This window comes from Carcharodon carcharias, chromosome 12 (assembly GCF_017639515.1).
Source record: "Carcharodon carcharias isolate sCarCar2 chromosome 12, sCarCar2.pri, whole genome shotgun sequence".
In the NCBI taxonomy this organism is placed as follows: Eukaryota; Metazoa; Chordata; class Chondrichthyes; order Lamniformes; family Lamnidae; genus Carcharodon; species Carcharodon carcharias.
This window is the reverse complement of record NC_054478.1, coordinates 119,532,584-119,546,040: the sequence shown is the minus strand read 5'-3', so window position 1 is coordinate 119,546,040 and position 13,457 is coordinate 119,532,584. Positions and strand designations below refer to the sequence as shown.

The 13,457-nt window shown below is 45.8% G+C and overlaps 1 protein-coding gene across 1 annotated transcript; it reads left to right on the top strand.

Annotated features, from left to right (window-relative positions):
• The first annotated feature begins 1,277 nt into the window (after nt 1–1,277).
• Nucleotides 1,278–5,312, top strand: LOC121284593 (protein ADP-ribosylarginine hydrolase-like). The gene is made up of 3 exons (XM_041200082.1): nt 1,278–1,746; nt 3,375–3,735; nt 4,753–5,312. The coding sequence occupies exons 1-3, from the start codon at nt 1,431–1,433 to the stop codon at nt 5,183–5,185; spliced, it is 1,110 nt and encodes a 369-aa protein (XP_041056016.1). The 5' UTR covers nt 1,278–1,430; the 3' UTR covers nt 5,186–5,312.
• The last annotated feature ends 8,145 nt before the right edge of the window (nt 5,313–13,457 follow it).

The following is a 13,457-nucleotide window of genomic DNA, read 5'->3' as shown; positions in this document are numbered from 1 at the left end:
CGAAATCTATCCCATTTAGCATGGTGGTAGTGCCACACAACATGATGGAGGGTATCCTCAATGTGAAGGCGGGACTTCATCTCCACAATGACTGTGTGGTGGTTACTCCTGCTGATACTGTCATGGACAGATTCATCTGCGGCAGGCAGGTTGGTGAAGATGAGGTTTTTCCCTCTTGTTGGAGGGAAATGACAGTCTGGCAGCTGTCATTTAGGGCTCAGCCAGCTCGGTCAGTAGTGGTGCTATAGAGCCACTCATGGTGATGGACATTGAAGACCCCCACCCAGAGTACAGTCTGTGCCCTTGCCACCCACAGTGCTTCCTCCAAATAGTGTTCAACATGGGGAAGCACTGATTCTTCAGCTTAGGGATTGTGGTAGGTGGTAATCAGCAGGAGGTTTCCTTGCTGATGCCATGAGACTTCATGGGGTCCAGAGTCAATGTTGAGGACTACCAGGGCAACTCCCTCCTGACTGTGTACCTCTGCAAGGCCTGCTCCTGTTGGTGGGACAGACCATACCCAGGGATGGTGATGTTGGTGTCTGGGACATTAACTGTAAGGCATGATTCCATGAGGATGACTATGTCAGACTGTTGCTTGACTAGTCTTTGAGACAACTGTCCCCAGACGTTGGTACAAAGTTGAACTTTGTAGGGTCCACAGGGCTGAGATTGCCTTGTCGTTTCCGGTGCCTAGGTCGATGCCGGGTGGTCCATCTGGTTTCTTTCCTTTTTTGTGACATTGTAGTGGTTTGTTACAACTGAGTGGCTTGCTGGGCCATTTCAGAGGGCCCGGGAGTCACATGTAGGCCAGACTAGGTAAGGGTGACAGATTCGTCATTAGTGAACCAGGTGCCTTTTTACAAGAATCAACAATGATTCCATCGTCATCATTAGACTTTTAATTCCTGATTTTTTTTTTAACTGAATTCAAATTCCACAATCTGCCATGGTGGCATTTGAACCCCAGCCCCCAGAGAATTACAAACAAAAATTAAAAATGCTGGAAAAACTCAGCTCTGAAGAAGTCATATGGACTCGAACCATTAACTCTTGTCTTTCTTTTCACAGATGCTGAGTTTTTCCAGCATTTTTTGTTTTTGTTTCAGATTTCCAGCATCTGCAGTATTTTGCCTTTACCCCAGAGAATTACCCTAGGTCTCTGAATTACTACTCCAGCGACAATACCACTACGCCCACGCCTCCCTTTGCCTAGGACCTAGCAGCCAATGAAGATTAAAATGCTGGGACATGGAAAGTAGTTTCGAGCCAGTGAGGAGTTGAACAAAATGCTCCTCGTGCCGTTGGAACTCAGGAAGAGAGGTTTCCTTCAGTAAGATGGCGGCCCGGCCGAGCCTCGCTTAGAGCAGCTGCTGACGGAAATGCGGATTGAGTAGTCGGAATCAGTTCGTGCAGCAGTCAGGTTTGATATGTTGGAGCCTCTGCTTCAGCGGTATGTGGCGGCCATGGTGTTGAGCGGGGTGGGAGATGCGCTTGGTTACCGGAACGGCTCCTGGGAGTTCTGTACGAGTGGGGAGGAGATACACAGCCAGCTCCAGAAGCTGGGCGGCCTCCGCCACATTGATGTGTCCGGCTGGAAGGTGAGCGATGACACCGTCATGCATCTGGCCACGGCTCAGGCCCTGGTGGCCAGCAAAGGACCCAAGGAAACCATGGAAACGCTATATAGCAGACTGGCTCGGGAATACCAGGAATGCATGAAGGACATGGCAGGGAGAGCGGCAGGTACTCAGCACCCTGACAATATAACTAACACCTGGGGGAGAGCGGCAGGTACTCAGCACCCTGACAATATAACTAACACCTGGGGGAGAGCGGCAGGTACTCAGCACCCTGACAATATAACTAACACCTGGGGGAGAGCGGCAGGTACTCAGCACCCTGACAATATAACTAACACCTGGGGGAGAGCGGCAGGTACTCAGCACCCTGACAATATAACTAACACCTGGGGGAGAGCGGCAGGTACTCAGCACCCTGACAATATAACTAACACCTGGGGGAGAGCGGCAGGTACTCAGCACCCTGACAATATAACTAACACCTGGGGGGAGTACCAGATACTCAGCACCTTGACAGTATAAGAAACATTCTAGTAGAGTGTCAGGTACTCAGCACCCTGAGAGTAAATCTAACACCCAGGGGAGATTGGTTGGTGATCAGCATCCTGACGGTATAACTAACACCCTAGTGAGTGCCAGGTGTTCAGAACCCTGACTGTATAACTAACACCCACGGGGAGTGCCAGGTACTCAGCGCCCAGACAGTATAAATAACATATGGGGGGAGAACCAGGTACTCAGCACCCTGACAGTATAACTAACACCTAGTGGGCGGTAGTGCCAGGTACGCAGGACCCTGACAATATTGCTAGCACCTGAGGGGCGTGCCAGGTACTCAGCACCCTGACAGTATAACTACCACAAGGGGAGAGTGACAAGTACACAACATCCTAACAGTATACCTAAACCAGGGGAGAGTGCCAGGAAGAGTGCAATACAGAATATCATGTAAATTAATTTGATATTATTCCTTGGCGCTACTTGGGCACTTTACTGTTTTATATGGGCATGAATGATGTTTTTTGTTGAAAGTTCCTTTAAAATAATGTATTTACATAGAAACTTTAATGGAGGAGGGTGGAGGTAAAGTCGAAGAGAAGCCAACTGGCTTTGTGCCTTCCTGCCCCGCAAACAATCGAGGAAGGTGGTGAACCGTGAGACTTCTGCCCTTCACTCAGGTGCAAGTCCCACCCTTGAGCTGCTGGCCAATCTGATTGGCCAGCAGCTTCAGCACTCCCAGAGCTGAGTCGTGGGCACTGCCAGGACTGCAGGATGGAGGCCAAAGAGGAAAATGTCTTCCTGCCTTTGTTTATTTTGGCCTTTAATAACGGCCTGCCCATTCCCACCCGGCTGCCCATGTCACCCATATTGTGGTGTGTGCAGTTATTATTCTTGTTAATAAGCCTCAATAACCTTGAATTATTTATTTACATATGGTGGGTGGGCTTCGGATTTTGGTATCTACTCACCTAGCATTTTATGGGGGTCAGCTTGGGGGTGGGCAGGAAAGGCTAGCCACCTGACCTATTTATGTCCCATCCCCTGCCCCCCCAAAAACATGCCCAGCGGGGGCACACAAAATCCAGCCCTTGGTTTGGGACCATTATTTGTAGGGCCAGTTTGAACAACATGCTCTGTTTGCTTATGATATTGGAACATAACTGGGAGATGATAAGAGTAACCTTTTTATTATACATGTGGTGAGGCAAGAGTTCTCTATTTATTAATAGCAGTTATTTTTTCTCATTGTGGCAGTGGTTAATGTTATGCAATATATTATCTTTTTGCCAGGTGACACGTGTATGAATGCTGCCAGATTATTGAAACCAGATCGTTCTGATGGGTGGAAGGTCTCATTCAATCCGAGAGGGGGTGGATGTGGTGCTGCCATGCGGGCCATGTGTATTGGACTGCGATTTCCCCATCCTGATGAATTAGACAAGCTGATTGAAGTAGCTGTTGAAAGTGGTCGAATGACTCACCACCACCCCACTGGCTACCTGGGCTCGGTGGCTGCAGCGTTGTTCACAGCATATGCTGTGAATAAGAAACCTGTAGTGAGCTGGGGAGCGGGCCTGATGGAGGTGTTGGAGAAAGCAAAGAGCTACATAGCAAAAGCTGGGCATTATGCTGCTGAGAATCTGGCTGCATGGTGTGTGCAAAATCTTGCATTGTTCATTTTCCATTTGTAATTTTCCACTTTCGTGTGAGTCTCCAAGCTAATGCTTGTACAATTATGCCTTTCTAATTGTGTTAGCATGCCTCCTACAGCACCTCTGGAATGACTGGACTGCAGATGGCGTTCAACTGCAAAAATGAACGACACTGCTCCTTGTGTCACCTTTGCCCTGGATGTAACAATGTAGCTATCTTGTAGATTCCAGCTCACAATCTATGGAGGGGGTGCCACATTTTCACAGGTGATGTCCATTGGATGAGCTGTTTAGCCAAGGCCCCTATCAGCCTGTTTTGAACACAAGATGAGGTTGTCAATCCAGTGCAGTTGCACTGTTGGAGGTGAGGTCTTTTGGATGAGACATTGAACTGAGGTTCCATTTGTTCTTTCTTGAGCAGACATAAAAGATCCCATGGTGCTATTTATAATGAGAGCTGGGGTGCTCTCTCTGGTGTTAGAACCATAGAAAAATTACAGCACAGAAGGAGGCCATTCGGCCCATTTTGTCCATGCTAGTCCGAGGACACCCAGGTACCCTTTCTAATCCCACCTTACTGCAGCCGGCCCATAGCCCTGCAGCTTACAGCACTTTAGGTGCAGATCCTGGTACTTTTTAAAAGAGTTTAGAGTTGCTGCCTCTACCACCAACTTGGGCAGTGAATTCCAGACACCCACTACCCTCTGCGTAAAATATATCTTCCTCATGTCCCCCCTACACCTTCTGCCACTTATCTTGAATCTATGTCCCCTGGTTCTAGAATTCTCCATCAAGCTATTCAAGTGTTCAAGCTATTATCCTCCAATCGGCTCTCCATATATTGGCTGCCATGTTTTCTATGTCACAATAGTGTAACACTTTACAGCCAATTAAATATTTGTGTTTTAGGGTGTCCTGAGGTTGTGAAAGGTGCTAGTCTTTTTTGATATGGACCATGAGGGGCGAAAATTACTCCAGAATATTGAATAACTCATCTCCTTTTCATTTTATTTCAGGCCCTACTTTGAAAACCAATGGAAGAAGTACCTTCAGGATAGAGGAATTCTGGATGGGATATCCAAGCCGACTTTCCCCGAGCAATATGATGTGATTAAACGTGACAAATTCTACACCTCTGTCAGCTACTCGGGTTGGGGTGGGGCCAGTGGGCATGATGCTCCCATGATAGCTTATGATGCCATCTTGGGCTCAGGCAATTCCTGGGAAGAGCTATGTAATAGAGCAGTTTTCCATGGTGGTGACAATGATTCTACTGGTGCTATAGCTGCAGCGTGGTGGGGGGCGATGTATGGATTTGATGATGTTCCCATATCCAACCACAAAGGCCTTGAATATCGGAGCAGGTTGAAATCACTAGCAGAGAAATTGTTCTATTTAAGCCATCCAAGTTCTTGCTCATCACAAGAGTCAGATGAAATACAGTGTTGAGTAAGGCTCCAATTTTGCCTTATAAACCCAGGCTTTGATTCCTCTGTTTCACTTTCGTTAGAATGTAGCTAGCCTGTACCTGAAACATGGCCCTTTAAAGTTCAAAGATTAAAGTTCTGTTATAGATTTTCCTGTTGGTCTTTGGTTCCGTTTTACCCTGGCTAGACTCCCTCTCATCCTATTGATGCTAGCGCTTCTCCAATTTACAAGCTCTACTTTAGATTGTTCCTTCCTTTTCTCCGTTACTAGTCTAAACTTTATATACAATGATCACTCTTACCCAAATATTCCCCTACAGAGACTTGGTCCACTCATTCCACCTCATTTCCCTGTATCAAATCAGCAATGCCTCCTTTCTAATTGGGCTGAGAACATACTGATCAAGGAAGTTCTCCAGAGCACATTTCAGAAATTCCTCCAATCTTTATCCTTTACTCTGACATTATTGAAGTTCCTCGGTCTTGCCACTCTTTTGTTCTTGCACATCTCTGTGACTTCCCTACAGATTTTTTCCTCTCTCTCTCTCACTCACCATTTGGAGGCGTATGAAATGCCACAAAAAGCTTTTGCTGGTGATTATTCTAGTTGATTTTTATTCTTGCTCCCTGATGTGAATGCTCACTCCACTCTGTTTCTGTGTCCCCAGAGTTCTTCAGCTACACGCTGCTCAGCTTCAGGCTTTCTGAACAATCAAACTAGTTCACTAATTTCCTTTAGGGAAGGAAATCTACCGTCCTGACATGGTCTGGCTGACATGTAACTCCAGACCTGCAGCAATGTGCTTAACTCTTTACTGCCCTTTGAATTGGCCTGGCAAACAATCAGTTGTACCAGCAGCAATAGCCTGGGACTGACATGATTGGCCTCCAACCACCGCAATCCTTTCTCTGAGTGGAGAATTTTTCCTCCTGATTCACATTGACTTAATTTTGCTGGGGCTCCTTGATGCCACACTTGGTAGAATGTTGCTTAATGTCAAGGGCAATCATTGTCACCTCACCTCTTGAGTTCAGCTCTTTTGTCCATGTTTGGATCAAGGCTGTAATGAGGCCAGGAGCAGAGTGGCCCTGGCAGAACTCCAACTGAGTATCAGTGAGCAGTTTATTGCTGTGTAAGTGCCACTTGATAGCACTTGTCAACAACACTTTTCATCACTTTGCTGATGCTTGAGAGGAGGCTGATGAGGTGGTAATTGCCCTGGTTGAATTTATCCTGCTTTTTGTGGACAGGACATAACTTTTCCACATAGTTGGGTAGCTGCTTGTATCGCTTGACGAGGGGCACAGCAAGTTCTGGAGCACAAGTCTTCATTACTATTGCTGAGATGTGGTCAGTGTCAATAGCCTTTGCTGTATCTAGTGCCTTCAGCTGTTTCTTGATATCATGGGGAGTGAATGGAATTGGCTGAAGACTGACACCTGTGATGCTAGTGACCTCAGGAGGAGGTTGAGATGGATTATCCACTTGGCACTTCTCCCAGCACTGATGTGCTGGACACCTCCATTATTGAGGTTGTGGATAAAAGTAAAATATAGTGGATGCTGGAAATCTGGAATTAAAACATAAAATGCTGGAAAAACTCAACAGTCTGGCAGCATCTGTGGTAAGAGAAACAGAGTTATCATTTCAAATCCATATGACTCTTCTTCAGAGCTCTGTTTCTGTTTTTATTGGGGATACTGGGTGGAGCATCCTCCTGTTAGCTGTTTAACTGTCTACCACCATTCATGACTGGATGTGGCAGGATTCCAGGGCTTTGTTTTGATCTGTTGGTTATGGGATCGCTTAGTTCTGCCTATCACATACTGCTTCTGCTGTTTGGCATGTATATAGTCCCATACATACAAACATATGAATTAGCAGCAGGAGTAGGCCACTCAGCCCCTCGAGTCTGCTCTGCCATTTCGTAAGATCCTGGCTGATCTCATTGCAACCTCAACTCCACATTTCCCCCAACTCCTATAACTTTTCACTCCCATTGCTTAACAAGAATCTATCTACCTCTGCCATAAAAATATTCGGACTCTGCTTCTTCCACCTTTTGAGGAAGAGAGTTCCAAAGACTCGAGACCCTCTGCGAGAAAAAAATTCTCCTCTTTCTTAAATGGGTGACCCCTTATTTTTAAACAGTGACCCCTAGTTCTAGATTCTCCCACAAGATGAAACATCCTGTTCACATTCACCTTGTCAAGACCCTGAAGGATCTTATAAGTTGTATCTCATCGTATCTATGTTGTAGATCAACTAGGTGTAGATCAACTACACCTCATTCTTAGCTATGCCTGGTGCTGCTGCTGGCATGCCCTCCTCTCCTTCATTGAACCAGGGCTGATCCCTGGCTTGATAGTAATGGTAACAGTGTCAATGAAGGAAGTAGATTTCCAAGCCAGGATGGTGTGTGACTTGGAGTGAGTTTGTAACTTGAAGTGTGCAGGTGATGGTTTTCAACTGCCTGCTATCTCTATGTGATTGGAAGTCATGGGTTTGGGAGTTGCTGTAGAAGAAACTGTTATAGAATCAGCTTCAAATCTTTGATCAGATTTTTTTCTTACAATAGAATCATAAGTATAAAAGCAAGGAATTTATGCTAAACCTTTATAAATCACTGGTTAGGATCCAGTGAAATATTGTATTCAATTCTGGGCACCTTAGGAAGAATGTTAAGGCCTTTTAGAGAGTGCAGAGAAGATTTACTAGAATGGTACCAAGGATGTGAGATGTCATTTATATTCAATAAGTACAGAAATTGGGGTTAATGTTGATCATTTCTAATACGCTGCTGCTCCATTCATGTTTGAATCATGTCACCTTTTGGATGGATGGATGTTGAAGTGGGATAGATGACAAAATATAAGCTTAAGTTTGCAATGCTGTCACTAAAAAAATGCACAATTCTGTATCAATACTTTGCATTAAAAGCTTTGCAGTGAGGTGTAGTGTGAGCCTTTGAGTGTAATACCTCGGGTTCTTACTGCAGATCCCCAGTTTTGTATCCTGGAGATTTTTTTTTTCTTTTATACACTTGTTTTATTTGTTATCCCCAAATGCTTAATTCTTTTTCTCTTCTTTCAAGGAAAGTGTTTTATTTCAGCAATATTTTTTTTCTTTTAGTTTACTTTTATGGACAGGAGAGGGGCAGACAGTCTAGACTGATTCCCTCTTACCACCTGTCTGTAAGCAGGTGTTTTAAGTTTGTTTTTAGAAGAATAGGCAGTGGTGTGTTTTTCCAATCCCTCGGCTTTTTTTGTGATCCAATGTTACCAATAATCCACAGCAAACTTGAGTTATGATTAACTCAGAAGGTTAGTTTATTTTACATTCAACCGGGGAAAAAAGTGTTCTGCAGCGTCCACTTTGCACATACACACATCAAAGGGCAAGATAGAGGAAAGTTTTACAGTGCAAATTAATATTAATTCGCATGAGTTCCAGAGTCCAAAGTCAAGAGCCCAGAAGGTTTTTCCTTCATGGTGGGGGTTTCATTCCAATGTGTTTCTGGCTGATCAAGCGATAACGAAAATCCTTGGAAATGAATTTTGCTGCTACATAATGGGCTTTTCTGTGTTTAGACCACTTAGGTGTTAATCAGATTTTTAGAATCAGACAGGCTTTGTGAAGTTGATACTGCTTAGCCAATCTGGTTGGAGCTCTGTCCATCTAATGTTAAAACAGCAGTCTGGCTGTGAACTGAGAAAATAATTCCTTTATCCTTGAAACTCCTGGGGGTAGCTCCCAGACAGAGGGTTAATCCTGTAATCAGGTGACTTGTAGTAGCCATCTTGACTTTTTCTGCTGAGCAAAGAAAATTCAGTTTAAAATAAAAATAGCAATAAGGATAAAATTTTAAAATATACAGTGTTGGGTTTCATTTCCATGTCATAGGAACCCAACATTACTGATCATTTTTTTACTGCTTTTAATCATTTAAACAATTTTCTTGAAAGAGATTAAATTGTTTAGAGTAGAGAAGGTTAAGGGCAGATTTGATGGGGTGGTCAGAGACATGGGCCAAGATTTCACTGGCAGAATGTAAGTTCTGATAGTGGGACCAAATGTGGCTCCCAAAACGTGGGTGGACCAAGGTGCCCATTTGCCTGCAGCAGCAGCCACTGAACTGGCATGTGCTAGCACTGCTGTCCAATTTCAGACACCAGGCTGGACACAGTGCAGGACAGTGGCCGTGGGTGCCACAGTAGAATCTGGCTCCGTGCTGCAAGAGAATGAATGATTTGCATGCCAGCAGAGAAAGCACCACTGTACTCAATGCGATGTCACATCCATAGGGGCATGAAGCATTGTAAGTTTGAGGCTGCAGAAGGCTATCATGCAGGAGTTGGGTGGCAGGCATCTGGATACAACAGAAATGAACAATTCCATTGAGGGCAGAAGCCAAATATTGCCAATGGAAGTATTGACTTGTGAGCACTTCATGCTTCTAAGTGACCTTATATGTTCATGAAAACCTATTTGACCTCAAGTCTAACTGCTATTGGGTTTTCACAGGCCTGTCTGCCATGTCTCACTCCTGATAAAAGCAAAATACTGCAGATGCTGGAAATCTGAAACAAAAATAGCTGGAAAAACTCAGGAGGTCTGACAGCATCTGTGGAGAGGAACATGATTAACATTTTGAGTCCGTATTACTCTTCATCAGAACTAAGAAATATAGAAATGAGGAGAAATATAAACTGGTTGAGAGGGGTGGGATAGGTAGACCTGGATAGAGAGCCAGTGATAAGTCGAGGCAAAGAAGATATTTGCCAAAGATGTCATAGACAAAAGGACAAATGGGTGTTGACGGTGGTGATATTAGCTGAGGACTGTGCTAATGGTGACATTAAGGGTAGAAAGCAGGACAAGCAAGTGACAGTAAACCCTGGTGGGGTGGGGGGAAGGGATTGAAATAGGCTAAAAGGTAGAGATAAAACAATGGATGGAAATACAATTAAAAATAATGGAAAGAGGTGGGAAAAGAAAAAAAATGATAAAATAAAACATATAAATTATTGGAAAAAGGGGGATCGGAAAGGGGGTGGGAATGGAGGAGAGAGTTTATGATCTGAAGTTGTTGAACTCAATATTAAGTCCAGAAGGCTATAAATTGCCTAGTTGGAAGATGAGGTGCTGCTCCACCAGTTTGCGTTGAGCTTCACTGGAAAATTGCAGCAGGCCAAGGACGGACGTGTGGACATGAGAGCAGGGTGGTGTGTTGAAATGGCAAGCGACAGGGAGGTCTGGGTCATGCTTGCTGACAGATTGAAGGTGTTCTGCAAAGTGATCACCCAGTCTCTGGTCTCTCCGATGTAGAGGAAACCGCATTGGGAGCAGAGAATGCAGTAGTCTAAATTGAGGGTGTTGCAAGTGAAGTGCTGCTTCATTTGAAAGGAGTATATGGGCCCTTGGACGGTGAGGTGGGGGGGAAGTGAGGGGGGGCAGGTGTTGCACCTTCTGCGGTTGCCTGGGAGGGGGTTGAGGTGTAGGGGGTGATGGAGGAGTGGACCAGGGTGTCCCGGAGGGAACGATCCCTGCGGAATGCCACTGTGGGGGTGGGGGGGGGGGGGGTGTGAAGGGAAGATGTGTTTGGTGGTGGCATCATGCTGGAGTTGGCAGAAATGGCGGAGAATGATCCTTTGAATGCGAAGGCTGGTGAGGTGATAAGTAAGGACAAGGGGTCCCTATCATGGTTCTGAGAGGGAGAGGGTGGATGCGCGGAAGATGGGCCAGACACAGTTGAGGGCCCTGTCAACCACTGTGGGTGGAAAACCTCGGTTAAGGAAGAAGGAAGACATGTCAGAGGAGCTGTTTTTGAAAATGGCATCATCAGAACTGATGTGACGGAGGCAAAGGAGCTGAGAGAATGGGATGGAGTCCTTACAGGAAGCAGGGTGTGAGGAGCTGTAGTTGATTTAGCTATGGGAATCGGTAGGCTTGTAATAAATATTAGTGGACAGTCTATCACCAGAAATTGAGACAGAGAGATCAAGGAAGGATAGGGAAGTGTCAGTGATGGACCATGTGAAAATGATGAAGAGGTGGAAATTGGAAGCAAAATTAATACATTTTTCCAGGTCCAGATGAGAGCATGAAGTGGCACCAAGCAGTCATCGATGTACCAGAGAAAGAGTTGTGGGAGGAAGCCTGAGTAGGACTGGAACAAGGAATGTTCCATATACCGCATAAAGAGACAGGCATAACTGGGGCCCATGTGGGTACCCAGAGCCACACCTTTTATTTGAAGGAAGTGAGATGAGTTTAAGGAGAAGTTGTTCAGTGAGAGAACAAGTTCAGCCAGATGGAGGAGAGTAAGTGGTGGATGGGGATTGTTCAGGCTTCTGTTTGAGGAAGAAGTGGAGAGCCCTCAGACCATCCTGGTGGGGGATGGAGGTGTAGAGGGATTGGACGCCCATGGTGAAGAGGAGGTGGTTGGGGCCAGGGAAATGGAAATTGTTGATATGATGTAGGGTGTCAGAGGAATCACGGATGTAGGTCGGAAGAGACTGGACAAGGAGAGAGAGAATGGATTCAAGATAGCAAGAAATGAGTCCCATGGGGCAGGAACAAGCTGACACGATTGGTCTGCTGGGACAGTCCTGTTTGTGGATTTTGGGTAGAAGGTAGAAGTGGGCCGTCCAAGGTTGGGAGACTATCAGGTTGGAAGCTGTGAAAGGAAGATCTCCAGAGAAGATGAGGTCAGTGACAGTCCTGGAAACAATGGTTTGATGTTCAGTGGTGGGGTCATGGTCCAGGGGGAGGTAGGCAGAAGTGTCTGCGAGGTAGAGGTCAGTGCTCCAGACAACAACAGCACCACCCTTGTCAGCGGGTTTGAAGACAAAGTCAGGATTGGACCTGAGAGAACGGAATGTGGCAAGTTCAGAAAGAGGCAGGTTAGAGTGGGTGAGAGGAACAGAGAAATTGAGACAACTGATGTCACACTGACAGTTCTCAATGAAAAGATCAAGAGCAGGTAAGAATCCAGAGGGAGAGGTCCAGGTGGAGGGAGAATATTGGAGGCGGGTAAAAGGATCTGTTGAATGGGGAGAGGACTCCTGCTCAAATAAGTGAGCACGGAAACAAAGGCGGTGGAAGAAGAGTCCACCGTCGCCCGAGCCCGAAATTCATTGAGATGAGGGCATAAGGGTATGAAACTAAGCCCTTTGCTGAGCACTGAGGATCAGAGAGGGGAAGGCCAGAGGGTATGATGAATACACAGCCATGGCTGGGATTGGAAGTCAGGATGGGGACAGAGGGACGGGCAGGGGTGGAGGGTCCTGGATGGGAATTGGTGTTGATGAGTTGTTGGAGCTTGCGTTCCTTTACACCTGAAAGAAAGACAAAGTTTCTTGTTGAGACGAAAAATAAAATGAAACTGGGGGCAAGGACAGCTTAGAGATAGGGTGAGTCGGTGCTGCTGGAGGGAGAGGTTGAGTGTGTTCATAAGGCAGGGCATGGCACTGAGTGTGGATCTCAGAATGCGATGAGAACAGCAGCCCGAGGAGCGTTGCATGTCCTGGAGACACCTGTAATCCTGGGTGGGTTCGAAACATGAGGGATGGAACTTCAATTGGAATCCATGTGGGGTAAGTCAGAGATGGATCAGTCACTGAGGAAGGAAATATGGCTGTGGAAGCGAGTTTTAGTAAACACCAGGAGAGAAATGGAAAGCAATGAAGGTGAACAGGGCAAAAGAGACAAGTGGAAATCTTGTCAGAGATAAGAGCATCACTTCTTCAAGGTAAGCATTCCTGGAAGAGAAGCGGCAGTCAATTAAATACTAAGATAAAAGCAAAGTACTGAGGATGCTGGAAATCTGAAACAAAAACAAAAATAGCTGGAAAAACTCAGCAGGTCTGACAGCATCTGTGGAGAGGAACACAGTTAACGTTTTGAGTCCGTATGACTCTTCATCAGAACTAAGAAATATAGAAATGAGGTGAAAGCTAAGCTGGTTGAGGGGGGTGGGACAGGTAGAGCTGGATAGAGGGCCAGTGATAAGTGGAGACAAAGAGATTGCCAAAGACAAAAGGACAAAGGGGTGTTGGTGGTGATATTAGCTAAGGAATGTGCTAATCATGACATTAAGGGTAGAAAGCAGGACAGCAAGTGACAGTAAGCCCTAGTGGGGTGGGGTGGGGGGAAGGGATTGAAATCGAACCCACCCAGGATTACAGGTATCTCCAGGACATGCAACGCTCCTTGGGCTGCTGTTCTCATTGCATTCTGAGATCCACACTCAGTGCCATGCCCTGCCTTATGAACACACTCAACCTCTCCC